Source organism: Anguilla anguilla, chromosome 5, assembly GCF_013347855.1.
Source record: "Anguilla anguilla isolate fAngAng1 chromosome 5, fAngAng1.pri, whole genome shotgun sequence".
NCBI lineage: Eukaryota > Metazoa > Chordata > Actinopteri > Anguilliformes > Anguillidae > Anguilla > Anguilla anguilla.
Genome location: NC_049205.1, coordinates 3315550 through 3329673, shown reverse-complemented (window position 1 = coordinate 3329673; position 14124 = coordinate 3315550). Strand labels below are relative to the sequence as shown.

At 47.8% G+C, this 14124-nt stretch overlaps 1 protein-coding gene across 45 annotated transcripts in view; it reads right to left on the bottom strand.

Annotated features, from left to right (window-relative positions):
- LOC118227313 (receptor-type tyrosine-protein phosphatase delta-like) overlaps nt 1-14124 on the bottom strand; it is a 333188-nt gene that overhangs the window by 27612 nt on the left and 291452 nt on the right. For 37 of the 45 annotated variants that reach the window (XM_035417571.1, XM_035417614.1, XM_035417570.1 and 34 more), the window contains 6 exons: nt 13709-13965; nt 11795-11888; nt 7657-7866; nt 7115-7275; nt 5118-5129; nt 2772-2884 (listed from right to left, as the gene is read on the bottom strand). In XM_035417571.1, the coding sequence (XP_035273462.1) occupies nt 2772-2884; nt 5118-5129; nt 7115-7275; nt 7657-7866; nt 11795-11888; nt 13709-13965 (847 nt within the window). The remainder of the gene's footprint in view (nt 1-2771; nt 2885-5117; nt 5130-7114; nt 7276-7656; nt 7867-11794; nt 11889-13708; nt 13966-14124) is intronic. The other 8 variants (XM_035417581.1, XM_035417597.1, XM_035417598.1 and 5 more) reach the window with 1 other exon arrangement.

The window sequence follows — 14124 nt, the reverse complement described above, 5'->3', positions numbered from 1 at the left end:
AAAGGTAGTACACGCTGCAGCAATGTGGTGGACATTTTTAAGACAAAAACTTAAAACATACATAACTTAAGAATAATGAAAAAAAAAACTAATTAAAGAAAAAAAAAGCATTAAGGCTAATTCAGGCCAGTCAGACAGTACAAATCAATCCCAGGTTGGAAGCAAATTGTAAAGATTCTCATCGCACATTCCAGACGTTTCTCTGGCTTCAGCAGGCTGGTCAGTAATGCAAACAATTAAAAAATATTTGGCGAACTACGAAACCATAATGAGTCTCCATGCAAATGAAAAGGCGGCCACATAATTAACTGGGTGACCAAGCTTTCCAAAAATGTTTTCCAAAAAAGTGAGGGGGTTTCGGAATGTAAGGGAGGAGACATCATGATGTAAATAAAAAAAATGAACACAGTTGAATAAATAAATAAGCAGGAAGGTGTTTGCTTGCAGGTAGGGCAGCTAAGACATTCGGCATTCTCAGATTTGAAAAGCAGCAAAGGTACAGTGCAGTTCACAGAAACATCTCCGTCTTCACCCACACAAAGCACTGGGGACCCCACCCATCACAACCTCGTGGGTGACGTTAGTGTTGCTAACTCTGGAGAGGTTAACTTTACCATACATTTGTCATACAATGGTGTGTGTGTGTGTGTGTGTGCACACGTGTTCTCGTGTGTGTGTGTGCATGCGTGTGTGCACATATATGTGTGTGTGTGTGTTCTCGCGCGCGTGTGTGTGTGTGTGTGCACGCGTGTATGCACATGTGTGTGTGTGTGTGTGTTCTCGCGCGCGTGTGTGTGTGTGTGTGTGTGCACATGTGTGTGTGTTCTCGTGCGTGTGTGTGTGTTCTTCCCTCACAGAAACTACAGGGCTTCCCTCACAGAAATCTCACGCCATTTTTGTTTTTTTATTTCATTTAAAGTTCTTCAAACACGGCCACGGGTCTCCTCCTCAGACTGCGCTCTTTTTCAGCCGCTGGCACACCACCCGCCGTTGCCGTGGGAGCCACTTTCCCGCCAAAGAGCCGCCGGAGAGCGCGTCGCACGCGTCGCGCGCCGCCACTCGAGGCCGGCTCCTAAAAGCCCGCCATTATACCGCCGTGCTCATCAGCGCCACGAAAATGTCAAGCACCCCTGAGTGGGGCGCGCGCGTGCGTGTGTGTGTGTGTGTGCGTGTGTGTGTGCGCCAGGGAGAGAGGGCCCGAACCAGGGGGAGAAAGCCGCCGATCTTACACAACGGCAACTACGGGGCGCTCGATAGGGGCGAGCAGGGAGGGAGGAACGTGGAGCTGAGCTGAGCTGAGCTGAGCGGGTAAGAAGGGGGGGAAAACGCGATGGTGATCGCACCCCCGGGGACGAGCGGCGATTTGGGCAGGTAAGGAGGGCAAGGGGACTCTGGAGAGAGGGAGCAGCAGACCTATGTTAAAAATGTTAGCCGAAGGGTTAGTGGCTTCTACATGAATACTGTTGCAGGAAACTACAGCCAAAAACAAAATAGACACGTAGTAATTACAGGTCTTCACTTGTGAATAATAATGAATTAGAAAGAATACATCCATAAGAATTAATTCAATTCAGTCCTTTTGTTTGAACCTCATACGAAGTTATGGACAAATGTGGAGTGAATCTCGGGGTTACACAGCTGGAAATGACCCCATGCACTCATGAAGGGGCCGCAGCCCAAGTGCACTTTCCACTCCGTAACAGCCATCAGAACTCGACGGAGAAACTTGAGATGATTGATCTCACTGGGGGACTGTGGCATGTGTGTCGCCCACAGAGAATGAGTCACCGTGCCCTCAAATGATACTCAAACGGGCATATATTCATTGTGGGGGGGATGGGGGGGGGTGGGGAAGGGGAGGGGGGCATGCACTTGAGCTATTGTGCATCAGCTGGCAAAGCTCTTTCCTGCAGCGGTCAGTAGCGAGCTTCCTCCGTGGCGTACTGTCTCTCCCTCCCCATCAGGCCAAACAGCCCGTAGAGGAAGAGGCTTCTCCAGCCCCCCCCAACGCCAGCCCCCCCTCAGCGTCCGCGCCAACGCCCTGTCTCTCCCTCCCCATCAGGCCAAACAGCCCGTAGAGGAGGAGGCTTCTCTAGGCCCACCCCGCCACCAGCCGCCCCCCAATGCCAGCCCCCCCTCAGCGTCCGTGTCAGCGCCCTGTCTCTCGGTGCGAAGCCGCCGCCCCGTCTCAAACGTAACCGCGGCGTCTCCCGCGAGGCCTCGTCACACCCCGCCGTGTCGCCGCGGCTCCAGCTCGCGAACCGGCCGCCAACACCGCCGCCGGAGAGACGCGCGCGACTGACAGTCGCCACGACGCCGTGCTCCCCCGAGAACCGCCCCCCCCCCCCCCCCCCCCCCTTCTGTTTCCCGCCAACCCGCCATCCTCTGCTCTGGCCACGCGCTCACAGTTCTAATGGACATCACCCGTCATCCGGAGGTCTCTAACTGTCAGCTCTCTCCGTCACACACATATGCAGCAGCGCACATAGGGGCCATTCTAACTGATCTCTGTGACACTCTGTGAAACGCATGCATCACACAAGCACACGCAATTATGGGAAAGGCTCAGACGACATCCAATTAGTCTTTTCCTTCCTTCTTCTGAAAAGTTACTGATGGCAGAATTATTCCCATTTTAACGCTCAGATCAATCCCAGTGTCTATGAGCTCGCTGGGGGGGGGGAGCGGGATCTGCTGGTTGGCTGAAGACGGCGATGTGGGGCCACAGGGAGGGCAGTACGCGGCATTTCGGGGGGGTGGGGGGAACTTACCAGGCGTTTGGAAGTTGAGTCGTCGCAGCTCCACGGGGTCAGTGGGATGATGGGATAGCAGCTCCTTGTTGTTGGGAAGGCTCCCCTTTCTGGCTTCAGACTCTGCTCTTTTCCTACAGGAATCACAGCAAACGGACATTAAGCGCAATGCTGCTGCTGCTGCTGCTGCTGATGATGATGATGATGACGATGATGATGATGAAGAGGATGAAAACGATGATGATGATGAGGACACTGCTCACAATATAAACATAACTTTAATTATAAAATCTGCATAACGGTAAATGAGAAGACACACACAAACACACACACACACACACACACACACACACAGTTGTTAAGGAAGAGCAGATCAGCAGAGGATAAACATTTTAAAAGAGACCAGATTACACACTCTCATTAATTTAAATAAAAGAGTCAACCTTCTTTCGGCTGAACGGTCTGCGTAACCGAATCCTTAATAATGGAAACAGTAACAATGGCAATGAGGCCAATAACAATAAAAAGCAATTACAAACAAGGGTGGTTAAGATGGAGGATGCTGTCAAACAGAACTGATCCTATTGAGAGAAATATTACAGAGCATATGCAAATACTCTGGCAGAGCCTCCACCTAGAATAATAAGCCAGCCTTGCTTCAGCCAGAGCCTGAATGGTTCTGCATGTACGCAGTATATGGATATGAGCTCGTTTAGCTGGCCAAGCGGTCAGCACAAAAGCTTATGGAAAAATCCCTACGCAATCCTTTTCTCGAATGCCTTAAGAAAAAAAACACACAATTAAACCTAAATCTTATAACCAACAGACGGCACCAAATTTTATGCTGATAGAAAGACAGCAAGTCCAGTGGCCTTCAGCCAAAAGCATGAATTCGCAGACAGCAGGCAGTGGCCACAATAATGCTACACAAAGTCAGTTAACAGGATGCAATGATTCAATTATTTAAGAATTCATGAACAACAGTACAGACTAAATCACAAGACATACGTAGATAATGGCATTGTGACCCTCTTGCTATCCCACTAGTCAGATATAGCGGTCCCATACGTTAGAAAATGGTCAGCTTCTGATATGGTAAATAGGAATAACAAGCAAAGGAGAAAAAAAATCCTGAATCTAAGCGGTGCTTGAAGAGCACTCAAAACAGTAGCCAAGCTGTGATTATCTCAGACCTCTTCTGGACTGAGCATCTCTAAGGGTCACGGCATCACAGCAGAATAAATATTTCATGGAGGGGACAGGAATGGTCATGTGATTTGGAGGCAAAACAAAATGAACGTGTGTGTATATTCCTGCTAGGAAAAGTTGCTTCGAAGGAGCATCAGTTCCGAGCCACTGGGGAAATTTGATTGTGATGTCATAGACAGGGATCCAATCAACATTCCGACACACTCCGACACACAAATGTGCACATTACTTTTATCAGTGTGAGCGATTATTTCATTTCGGTCGGTCAAACGAAGCTCACCAAACTGTGCGAGGAGAAAGATTAACACACCCGTGTTTAATTGTGAGCCAGAAACTTAACTGAAATCAGGCCGCTCGGTTGGAAAAATGTGAAATAGTAGCTCCAGAAAAAGGGTCAATTTAGATGATGTGGCATTGCACAGACAGTATATAATTTACGCCTACGTCGGCCCTATGGAGCTCAGTGTGCTGTCTGGATTATATGCAAATGGCCACCGTGTCACGCACTTTACTCATTACAGTGAAATTCAAATGGCTGGCACAATGAATAATTTTAAGCGGCCCAAAGTCCTGTCAGACAAGGCTAGGGAACTGAATGCCTGGAAATTGCGAGCATATATCATATATATATCATTTGCACTTGAATACATACACAGACCAAAGGACATGATTTATGAGAGTGCGTTCTGTCACATCGACACCAGAGACAGCTGTTGTACTCTTTCTTACTTTCGCTACCCTCTTCATATAATTATAACTGCGGAACCCCGCGCCTCTCAAGCACCCCATTGTCGTTCAGAAATATTTTAAATATTAACCGAATCAATGTTCTGAATAAAAACTGGGCATATAAACGGCTCATTGTATTGTACTCTTGTCGAGGCTGAACAGGGTCTGGGAGCAGGGTCGACCCGTTCCCCCTCGCTGAGTCTGACGCCCCCCTCAAAGTGGGACATTCACAAAAAACCGGAAGGGGAGCACAGAGGAGCACGGGGTGCGGGGTGGGGGGCGGGGGGGGGATGGGAGGTGTGACCGGGAGACGGCCTGAAAACCGGGAGGTGTGGAGGAATGGGCCTGTGAAATGACTTGGGCTCTGAGGGGAAATGGGAGAAATGGGATCGCTCGGAGGGGGGGGGGGCGGGGCTTACGGCTTCTTACCTGTCTGGTTTGCTGATCCGTTTGTGAGTGACAGGGAAATAAAGGAGAGGCGTTAGAAAGCACAATCGGTCACTATGACAACGGACTGATTCTGCACAGGCTTTTGAGCTAGTAGGAAGAGTGGCGAGGGCACATTGAAAAAGGTGGATCATTGCTAATAATCGTACCGTAACAGGGAGCTAACAGCAGCAATAATGAGCGACGCACAATAAAATAGATTTTGGTTCACACGGCAGTTCGGATTTGCTTTCGCTTCATTATGCCACACTCAACCCAACAGCCTGGGGTGGCTGATTACCGACAGCAATTATGCTTTCTCTGTGGACTAGCTCTGGAGTGTTCTTCTGTTTGTATGTTTGCATGTTTCAATGTTCTAGAATGTCCTTTTGTTTGTATGTTTGCATGTTTCAATGTTCTAGAATGTTCTTTTGTTTGTATGTTTGCATGTTTCAATGTTCTAGAATGTCCTTTTGTTTGGATGTTTGCATGTTTCAATGTTCTAGAAGGTTCTTTCGTTTGGATGTTCTGGAATGCTCTTTCATTTGCATCGCATTGCAGTTGCTTCTTTCTTCAATGGACACTCGAGATAATACAGGATTTTTAAAAGAGGAACAAACATTAAAGCAATTCCAAAAGCAAGTCCAAGATTCGGCTGTCAAAATAAACGTGAATTAACAGTATGTTTACAAGCATTTCATAAATCAAACATTTGATCAATTGCTCAAGTTTTCCATTTATCTCCATCCATCCATCATCCGTAAATATGAAACCCAGGCCGCACCTCAGGCAAGGTAAATAAAAGGCAGCAGTCAGCTTTTCATCTATAGATCAGTGATCAGTAAGATTAAAAAATAAAACAGATGGGAGTGAAATATGCCGGTTTAATGTATTCTGATTAAAACGTGGTGCTTCGTAGAAAACGAGCATGTGAGCGGAATGAGAACAGTGCGCTGGGCTGTTGATGAAAGCGCTCTCCCGGCTCGCACACGGCCCCGAATGTGACGGGTTTTTCAGAGTAACGAAACCGGCAGAAATGCTCTGCTTTTCTGGCAGCGCGCTCCAGCAGGCGCAGGGCTCCGGCGGAAGAGCCTCCCCTGGCACAGAGCCAAGGCCTGAGTGATGGGTAAGTAAATGGATTTTTAATCGAAGCGGAGATAAACATCTGACTGCTGACTGTATATATCTCGCCGCCGGTTTGGGGGGTGGGGGGGGGGGGGGGGGGAAGCTGGCGTTTAATATTTATTGCTTCAATAACGACCTCCGTGACCTTCTCCTCTCTCTCTCTCCCCCGCGCCCGGCGTGGAAACGTGAAAAAACTGCGCGCGTGAATATGAAAGGGGCGCGGACGATCGAGAAAAAAAAGGCGCCGCAAGTGGCGACCGTTTGTCAAAAGCAGCGCGGTTAGTCACCATGACGCTCACTCGTGCACAAAGACCCGGAACACGCCGCCCCCCCCCCCCCACCCACCCCCGATAGGGATGTCACAAACCAAATGACCTTTGTGCTCCATAATCACAGCTCATGGTAGCTGCTCCACTGTGATCAATCGCGCTGAGCTACAGCAGGCTTAGGGGACCTAGCCGTCCGCTCCAGGTACAGCAGAACAGGGACCGCAGCAGTTTGTCTCTCTGATACGGCACGCTGTTCATTTGCTTACAGCAAATCTGCAGACACATTACCTTAGAGAGTACAATTCACTGGCTCCTTTTTTTTGTTGCTGCTGTATGTATTTTGGGTTTTTTTTTTGACACTCTTATGCCAGCAAGGAGCATAATTTAAATATTATGCTAAGCCCCTCCATGTAGCTGCATGTCGTTTTCTGCTTCAATTTATTCCAAAGCAGCAGTTTGCCCTGTCTGTTGATACAGAGCACACTGCCATGGTGTGCCATCACATCGGAACACAGGACAGAAGAAGAAGAAGAACAACAACAATAATAATAATAAAGGGCTTAATAATATAATACTAATAAATGTGGAGGCTGTCAGTCCTCTTACCTCTTGAACAGGAGGATGGCGATGACTATGCAAATGATGAAGATCACAGCAAGCACTGGCCCCACCACCCACATAAGCCCCTCCTCCTCGTCCACGATTGGCTGCGGGTCGATGTGGGCGGAGACCACGGGGTCGGAGTAGGGGCTGGTGGCGTACATGGTCTGGGGCGGGACAGAGACGAGAGCGCAGTGAGTCTCAGCTCGCCGTCGAGCTGCGGCCCTCTGCTCTCACCTGTCCTCGAAAGATTAGATCATTCACGTCAAGACTTGTGTTCTCGCATTTGGAAATTCACCAGCCACCGTCTCAGACTGGCACGGAAAAATTGGAAAGTAATGTAGACAAAAGAAAATAGAGATCATTGTACTTCCACCCATAACACAACACACCACAGTAAAAAACAAAAACTAAAGAGAGACTACCGTCAAATCTGAATCACAGGTAACTGAACCCCCCAGGTAGGCTCACCTGAGGGGGCGTGAGATTCAAGATTTGAGCCGAAGGCCCGGAGGACAAATCGAGTCCAGGCGCGACAAGAGACTCACGTTTTCGGAGATCTCCAGCACGGCCAGGACGAAGAAGACGTACTCCTGCCCGTTCTGCAGGGGCCTGTTCTCGAAGTCGCCGTAGAGCTTCCCGTCGCCCAGGGTGAACTCGCCGGGGAGGTCTCTGAAGTAGGCCGTGATGTAGGCCCTGGGCTCCGCCTGCCGCCGCAACCGCAGGCCACGGCTCGTCCTGTTGATCTCCTTCAGCAACTGTGAATATGTGAAAATGACAACGATCAATAATAATAATAATGATAATAATCATCATCATCATCATCATCATCATCATCATCATAATAATAATAATAATAATAATAATCATCATCAAAATAATAATAATAATCATCATCATCATCATCATCATCATCATCATCATCATCATAATAATGAGTATTCAACACAAGTTTATGCAATTTCAAGTCACAAAACTGTATATATAATCCATAAGCCCTCCAAAAGCTATTGGGCCTCTTTGAACGGAAGAGTACGTTTGACGTGTTTCGTAAGGCAAGCCGATTTCAAGCTCAGACATTTTCCGATCAACTAAATTAATCACTCACATTTTACTGTAAAACAAATATACATTACTGGTCAATACAGCTCTCTGAGAATTAAATCTTAACAATTCCTCCAAATTAGTAAACCTTTCATTTGTCAGTTTCCTAAATTCCTAGTGCGCTGGCTCAGTGTGGGAGCAGCTCTAAAGGCCGGGGGGGTTGGCGGTATCTTTCCGCGCACACAGAAACAGGACCGGTTTCGCGATCGTCGTGATCACGCTCGCGGATCGATCGGCGGCGTGCGTCTGGCTCCGGGCGGACGGCGGGCGGATGCTGTCACCGGCGCTCTCTGGGTCCGCGCGCTCACTTTATCAGCGGGCATCTCTGAGTCTGACACCGCGTCAATCCCGCGGAGAAACTGTCACCCGCCACATCGCACTGTCACGCAGCGGTGACTGCCTGTCACACGGTGTCTCCAGGACCAACGAGATAGAGCCCCGCTTTTTTTTTTTTTTTTTTTTAACGACTGTTCATCGCCAGGGAGACCAGGCAAACTGTCACTTACAGAACGCTGGATCTATAGGGAAGTTACAGCGGACAAAAACTCTGTCCAGGAACTTGTTCAACTTTTCAAAACTGTGGGGTTCCGGTGACGGCTCAAATCGGTGAAATAAGGAGGTCTGGTTGCTGTTAAGTCTTTTTTCGGAAGCTGGGAGATAAGACTTTGGCGTTCAACAATACAACAAGGCAGGAATTTCCACAAAACACACACGTCTGTTTTCTTGTTTAATATGTATATGGCATCTGCAGTAATATTAAGCACAAAGTGAGCGTTCACCTGCATTGACCTGGTTTCTTAAGGTATCCAACGTAGGTAAAGCATCGTAGTTAAACACAGCGAGGTACAACAGAAACAGGAAACAAATAAGAAGATAATCTCTCCGGGCTACGTGTCTACGTACGAAGCAAAACAAATACAAGCTGATTATCTCCCCGGGAAAACATTCTGTAATTCAGCAGTGCGTTACGCTAATGCAGACTCGAAAACGTGACGAGGGCCCTTAGGCGTCCAGCAACAATGCCAGAACAACACAACATCAGAAAATCAGCCCGTGACTGGCCGCCTCCCGGCCCTTCTCCAATCAGCGCGTCGTACAAAAGGGGATGAAAGACCGCGAGTGCCTTTAATGAGGTTTATCAACCCGGAGACGGGATCACTCGATTATTCCTATGTGTACACAATTAACCTATTAAACAATTTACCACCCGCCCTTGAATGGGGATATTGTTATCCATTCATTTAAAAGGAATTGTGCAGAGCACTAATACAACAGCGTTCAGCAGGCATGTACTGTGTGAATAAACAGTGTACCGAGCAGCTGCGAAACATTAATAGAGTAAGACTTTCACTGTCAGTACCAAGAGAAAGAGAAAACCTGATTTAAAAAAACCAACGCATTTACATTTTTCTCTCATGAAGCTATACATTATAAATAAGGCATATTAAATATCATGTGTGCCACATAATGTAAATACTGGCTTATTTCACTAAGAAGTACAAAAAAGAATGCACAAATCATCAGCAGGTGCACTTTACTCAGTTCCAAAGCTGTAAACATAGCATTCAGGTATGCAGATTTCAGATTTAAATAATTCCTAAAACTCGTAGGAAGCAGCGTTAGTGATGAAAGGCTGAGCTTCTCTCTGCCCACGGAGGACTAAAGGTGAAGAGGCACACGTACTAATAAAGGCCTTAAATCATACTTCCTGCCTTTCGCCCAACTCCCTGCCCTTGGGAAAACTTTGAAAGGTGAGAGCAAATATTGACAAACACATAAATTCTGAGGGGGGGGGGGGGGGGGAACGCGTCGTCATCAATCACACTTTGACGCCAGTCCCGAAATTTCTCACCAGCTGTGCCGCTGCAACACACTCATTTCATTTCGAGAAGAAAGAAGATCTATTCTCTCGCTTTAGAAGAGAGAAAATGAACCCGGTCATGGAAAACTTCTTTAAAATTTGAATCTATTATGATATAATTATATATTAATAATAATGATACAGTACATATATGATGATAATAATGATAATAATAGCAGTAGTATTAGTAGTAGTTGTATCAATATTCGTAGTATTATTAGCATTATACACTGCATTAAAAATGGATAATTTACGGACAGTAAATGGATAATTCTTAATGGTTCATATATTGACATTTCTGATAATTATGAAACTAAAAATGAATGAGGAATTACTGCCATTGTGCATGCTGTGTGTGCTTCCGCCACAGGTGTCATTAATGGGGATTTTACTGGTGCACCTGTAGAAAGCCCCCTTCCAGCAGGAGATATCGAGACATCTAGAGATTTCAGCGCCTGAAACACGTTCTGAATTTGAGCATTACGCTCGTTAATACTCTGCTTATTGAAGCTGCGCTCTTTGTGCCTGTAGCAGATTAGCCGGTGCAGGTGTCCCTGTCCACAGGGCCCACATTGACATTGTGAGGCACAGGGAGGCTGTACCGGAAAGCAGCCCTGCATCACAACGATAAGATACTGGAATGTTTTTCTCCGTTGGGCAATTCGGTGGCATCGTAAACGCTGCCTCGGAAGTGAAACAGTGTCAGCTGTATGTAAATGAGGACATATGAGGATTGTTTGGGAACAGTGTGGACTTCTCCTTGCATCTTCTCCTCAGAGACCCAGTAAGCACATGTGAGCGTGTTTTAGATATTAAATCTGTTCATGCAAATTAAAAAAAAGGATTGCATGCTTTAACTCCTGATATGTGATTGGCATTTTTGTGTGCAAATCTTATCAAAGTGAGACCAAGCAAGAATCATATTTGGAATCTAAACATGACAGCTGTCTGTCACCCCATGTGCTCGTACTAATATAGTAAGAGCGGTTTTGATTACGGGTCACATGAAATGTGACACACTGTTCCAGCCACATGTACAGGCAGAGAGACAAAATGGCTCCTGCATTGGTGGATCCAAATAGGGGTTCACCGGGTTCATTCACAGCTCCCACCCCCCACCCCCACACCCAGATTCTGACAAACGGCGGAATCGAGTGGGTTTGTGCTGGTTTTGGGTTTTGCGGCATTTTGCAACGCAAGAATAGCGCAGGCAGATTTCAAAGCAAGTTACGCTAAATATTTCTGGCCAAACATGGTGACCCACTCCCCTCCCCCCCCCCCCACAACCTGTCGGGAGTTTCCCCAGTAATTTGCACCAACTTGCCTCTCGTGCACGCCCACCGCCTGCTCATGGTTGGCGCTGTGATTTGATCCTATCTCAGGGCCTGGACTGAATCAACCATTTGTCTGTTAATGAAGACAAAGCCTTAAACTATATTCCATCTTGAATTACAGTTAAGGAGAGAGAGTTGACTGAGTGCAGGCGATGGGCATACAGACAGGCAGGTCTTACCGCTACAGTGTGGTAGGTGTCTGTTACGGTTATGGATTTGATACCTTTCTGTTGTTGTAAAGTTTGCATGTTGTTGTCATCGTTTCCATGTGAACAGACCCCCCCCATCCCCGTCCACCAGGTAACAGTACCTGGCGATGTGTATTAACTGCGACCTTTTTTCCCTTGTGATATGAAACACGGCTACAGAAGAGCCCATTAACGCTACCTCCTCCAGGTTCATGTCGTCGGGGCTGTCCCACAGCTTCAGGAACTTTCCATTGCGTTGTTTCTTCAGCGGCACCACCACGACGTAGTAACCCCTTAAAAACAAGAGAGACAGAGACACAGAGCCGTCCTGAATGGGTTGTTTTTTTTCTTCTTTCATGCAGTTAAGACCCAGGGAAGTCGTTGGGGGGGGGGGGGGGGGGGGGCAGTGAAGATTCTAGGGGTCCTCAGCTTGGGGGGGGGGGGGGGGGGGGCGGAGCAGCATTCTTTCAGGGGGCCCAGAATTCCTATCTATGCCTCTGGTTAAAGCTGTGGGCCAGCATTTCTGTAAGAACATTACACATAATACATTTCTACCATTAGTTCAGACTAGAGAGAGGCTAGATATGCAGATAGCTGTGTGCTTCCTTTAGCCATTCACATAATAAATAAAGCTCAGCATCTTTGATAATTAATGATTTTGCAATAGAGAGACAGAAACAGCATTCCTTATCTTTTCTTCTTATGTATAAAAAAAATTGTATTCTTTAACAAACCACAAAGAGCATTTCTTTTTCTACGCTGAAATCCTTGCAGGCTCCAGCTCTCCAGCTGGCTCATTTGGTTAAAACAATGAAAAGAGTGGCTCATTTGAATATAACAAACGCTGCAATGAAACTGTGTGCAAGTACACTGAAAAAAAAAAGAGAAGCAGAGCTTGAAATATGCAGGACAGAATGGAAATAAGCTCTCGGCTGGCTGCAAGCACGCGGAAGATATAATTCCGTCTGACGGCTTTGCCAGACAGATTTCTGCGCAGGCTGGGTCATGTGACGGTGGGACAGCAGGGCGCACAGCAGTGTTCAGGTGTGCCTCAGGCGAGAGCCAGAGAGCATTACACAAGCAGCAGCCGGGCCGTACAGGTGAGCCCGTTCCTATGGAAACAGGGAGCTCCTGCGGCTGGATGACGGGGTCGTGTCGAGGAGTCAACCACGGTCGGGAGAGAAACCCACAAAAGAGTAGGATGAGTGCCGCGTGGTTTTTATTCTTTAAAAACTCATTTCAATTACTTTCGTCCATGCGGATTTTCACCTGAGTCATAATCAGCGAATTCAGCGTGATCAGTGAATTTAACGAGAATGAATTAGCCACCTCACGGAAAGCCGAAAGCCGAAATCTTAAGAGGACTTTCACGTAACGAGCGCACTGCGACGATTATGATTCCTCCCGCACTTCGCTTGGCAGCTGGATGCTGTGTAGCTTGGTGCAGTCGATGAGCCGAAATGGCGGTGGAGACGGGGAATTAATTAGTTCAGTCCTAGCAGGGGTGTCCAGGCGCCTGTCCTGAGGCGGGGGGAGACGAGATCAAAACGCGGGACGGGGTTCTGAAGCGCCGATTCTAGTTTCGGGAAGCGCGCCGGCGTTTTTGGCAGATATCTGAGGATGCTGCAGGTGGCTTTTAATAAGCCTCTCCACGGCCCGGTCATGTGGAGTTTAACACAGCGCGGGGGAAGAAAGGGCCTCGCCCCCGACCGCTGAGGCTCGGAGAGAGCTGGGAATGAGCCGACCGGTAAACAAACGCGCGTCTGGATGAGCGGAACACCGTGCCGATCGCCGTGGTGACGGACGTACATAACTGAGAAAGAAGGCACCTGCTTTCTCTCGGTCATGCTGGACATTACATTACATTACAGGCATTTAGCAGACGCTCTTATCCAGAGCGACTTACATTGTATCCAATTATTATACAGCTGGATATATACTGAGGCAATGCAGGTTAAGTACCTTGCTCAAGGGTACAACGGCAGTGTCCTACCAGGGAATCGAACCTGCGACCTTTAGGTTACAAGACCAACTCCTTAGCCATTATACTACACTGCTGCCCATGGATGATGCAGAAGCCTGTACTGCTGATAGGAGGGCTGAGGTCGCTCACCTGACTCTCTCCGTGGTCTTCACGGCGGGCAGCTCCACGGTCACCATGCCGTCGGACTTGGTCTTGCTGATCAGGTAGGGCTTGGTGCGCAGGACGTCCGGCGCCGTCATGGTGGTCACGCGGTGCTGGAGCCCCCCCGCGCTGTTCCCGCGGTTGGTCAGGAGGAAGGAGTACTGCGTCTCCGGCTGCAGGTTGGTGATCAGCTTCTGCGTGAGCTTCCCGTCCACCTCCACGCTCTGCCCGTTGTCATAGAGAATCTACGAGGCGAGAAATAGATCCGTATGACTGTCTGACAAAGCATACGACTGTTTAATATACTGTATGACTGTCTTACATACAGTATGACTGTCTAACAAAGCATATGACTGTTTAATATACTGTATGACTGTCTTACATACAGTATGACTGTCTAACAT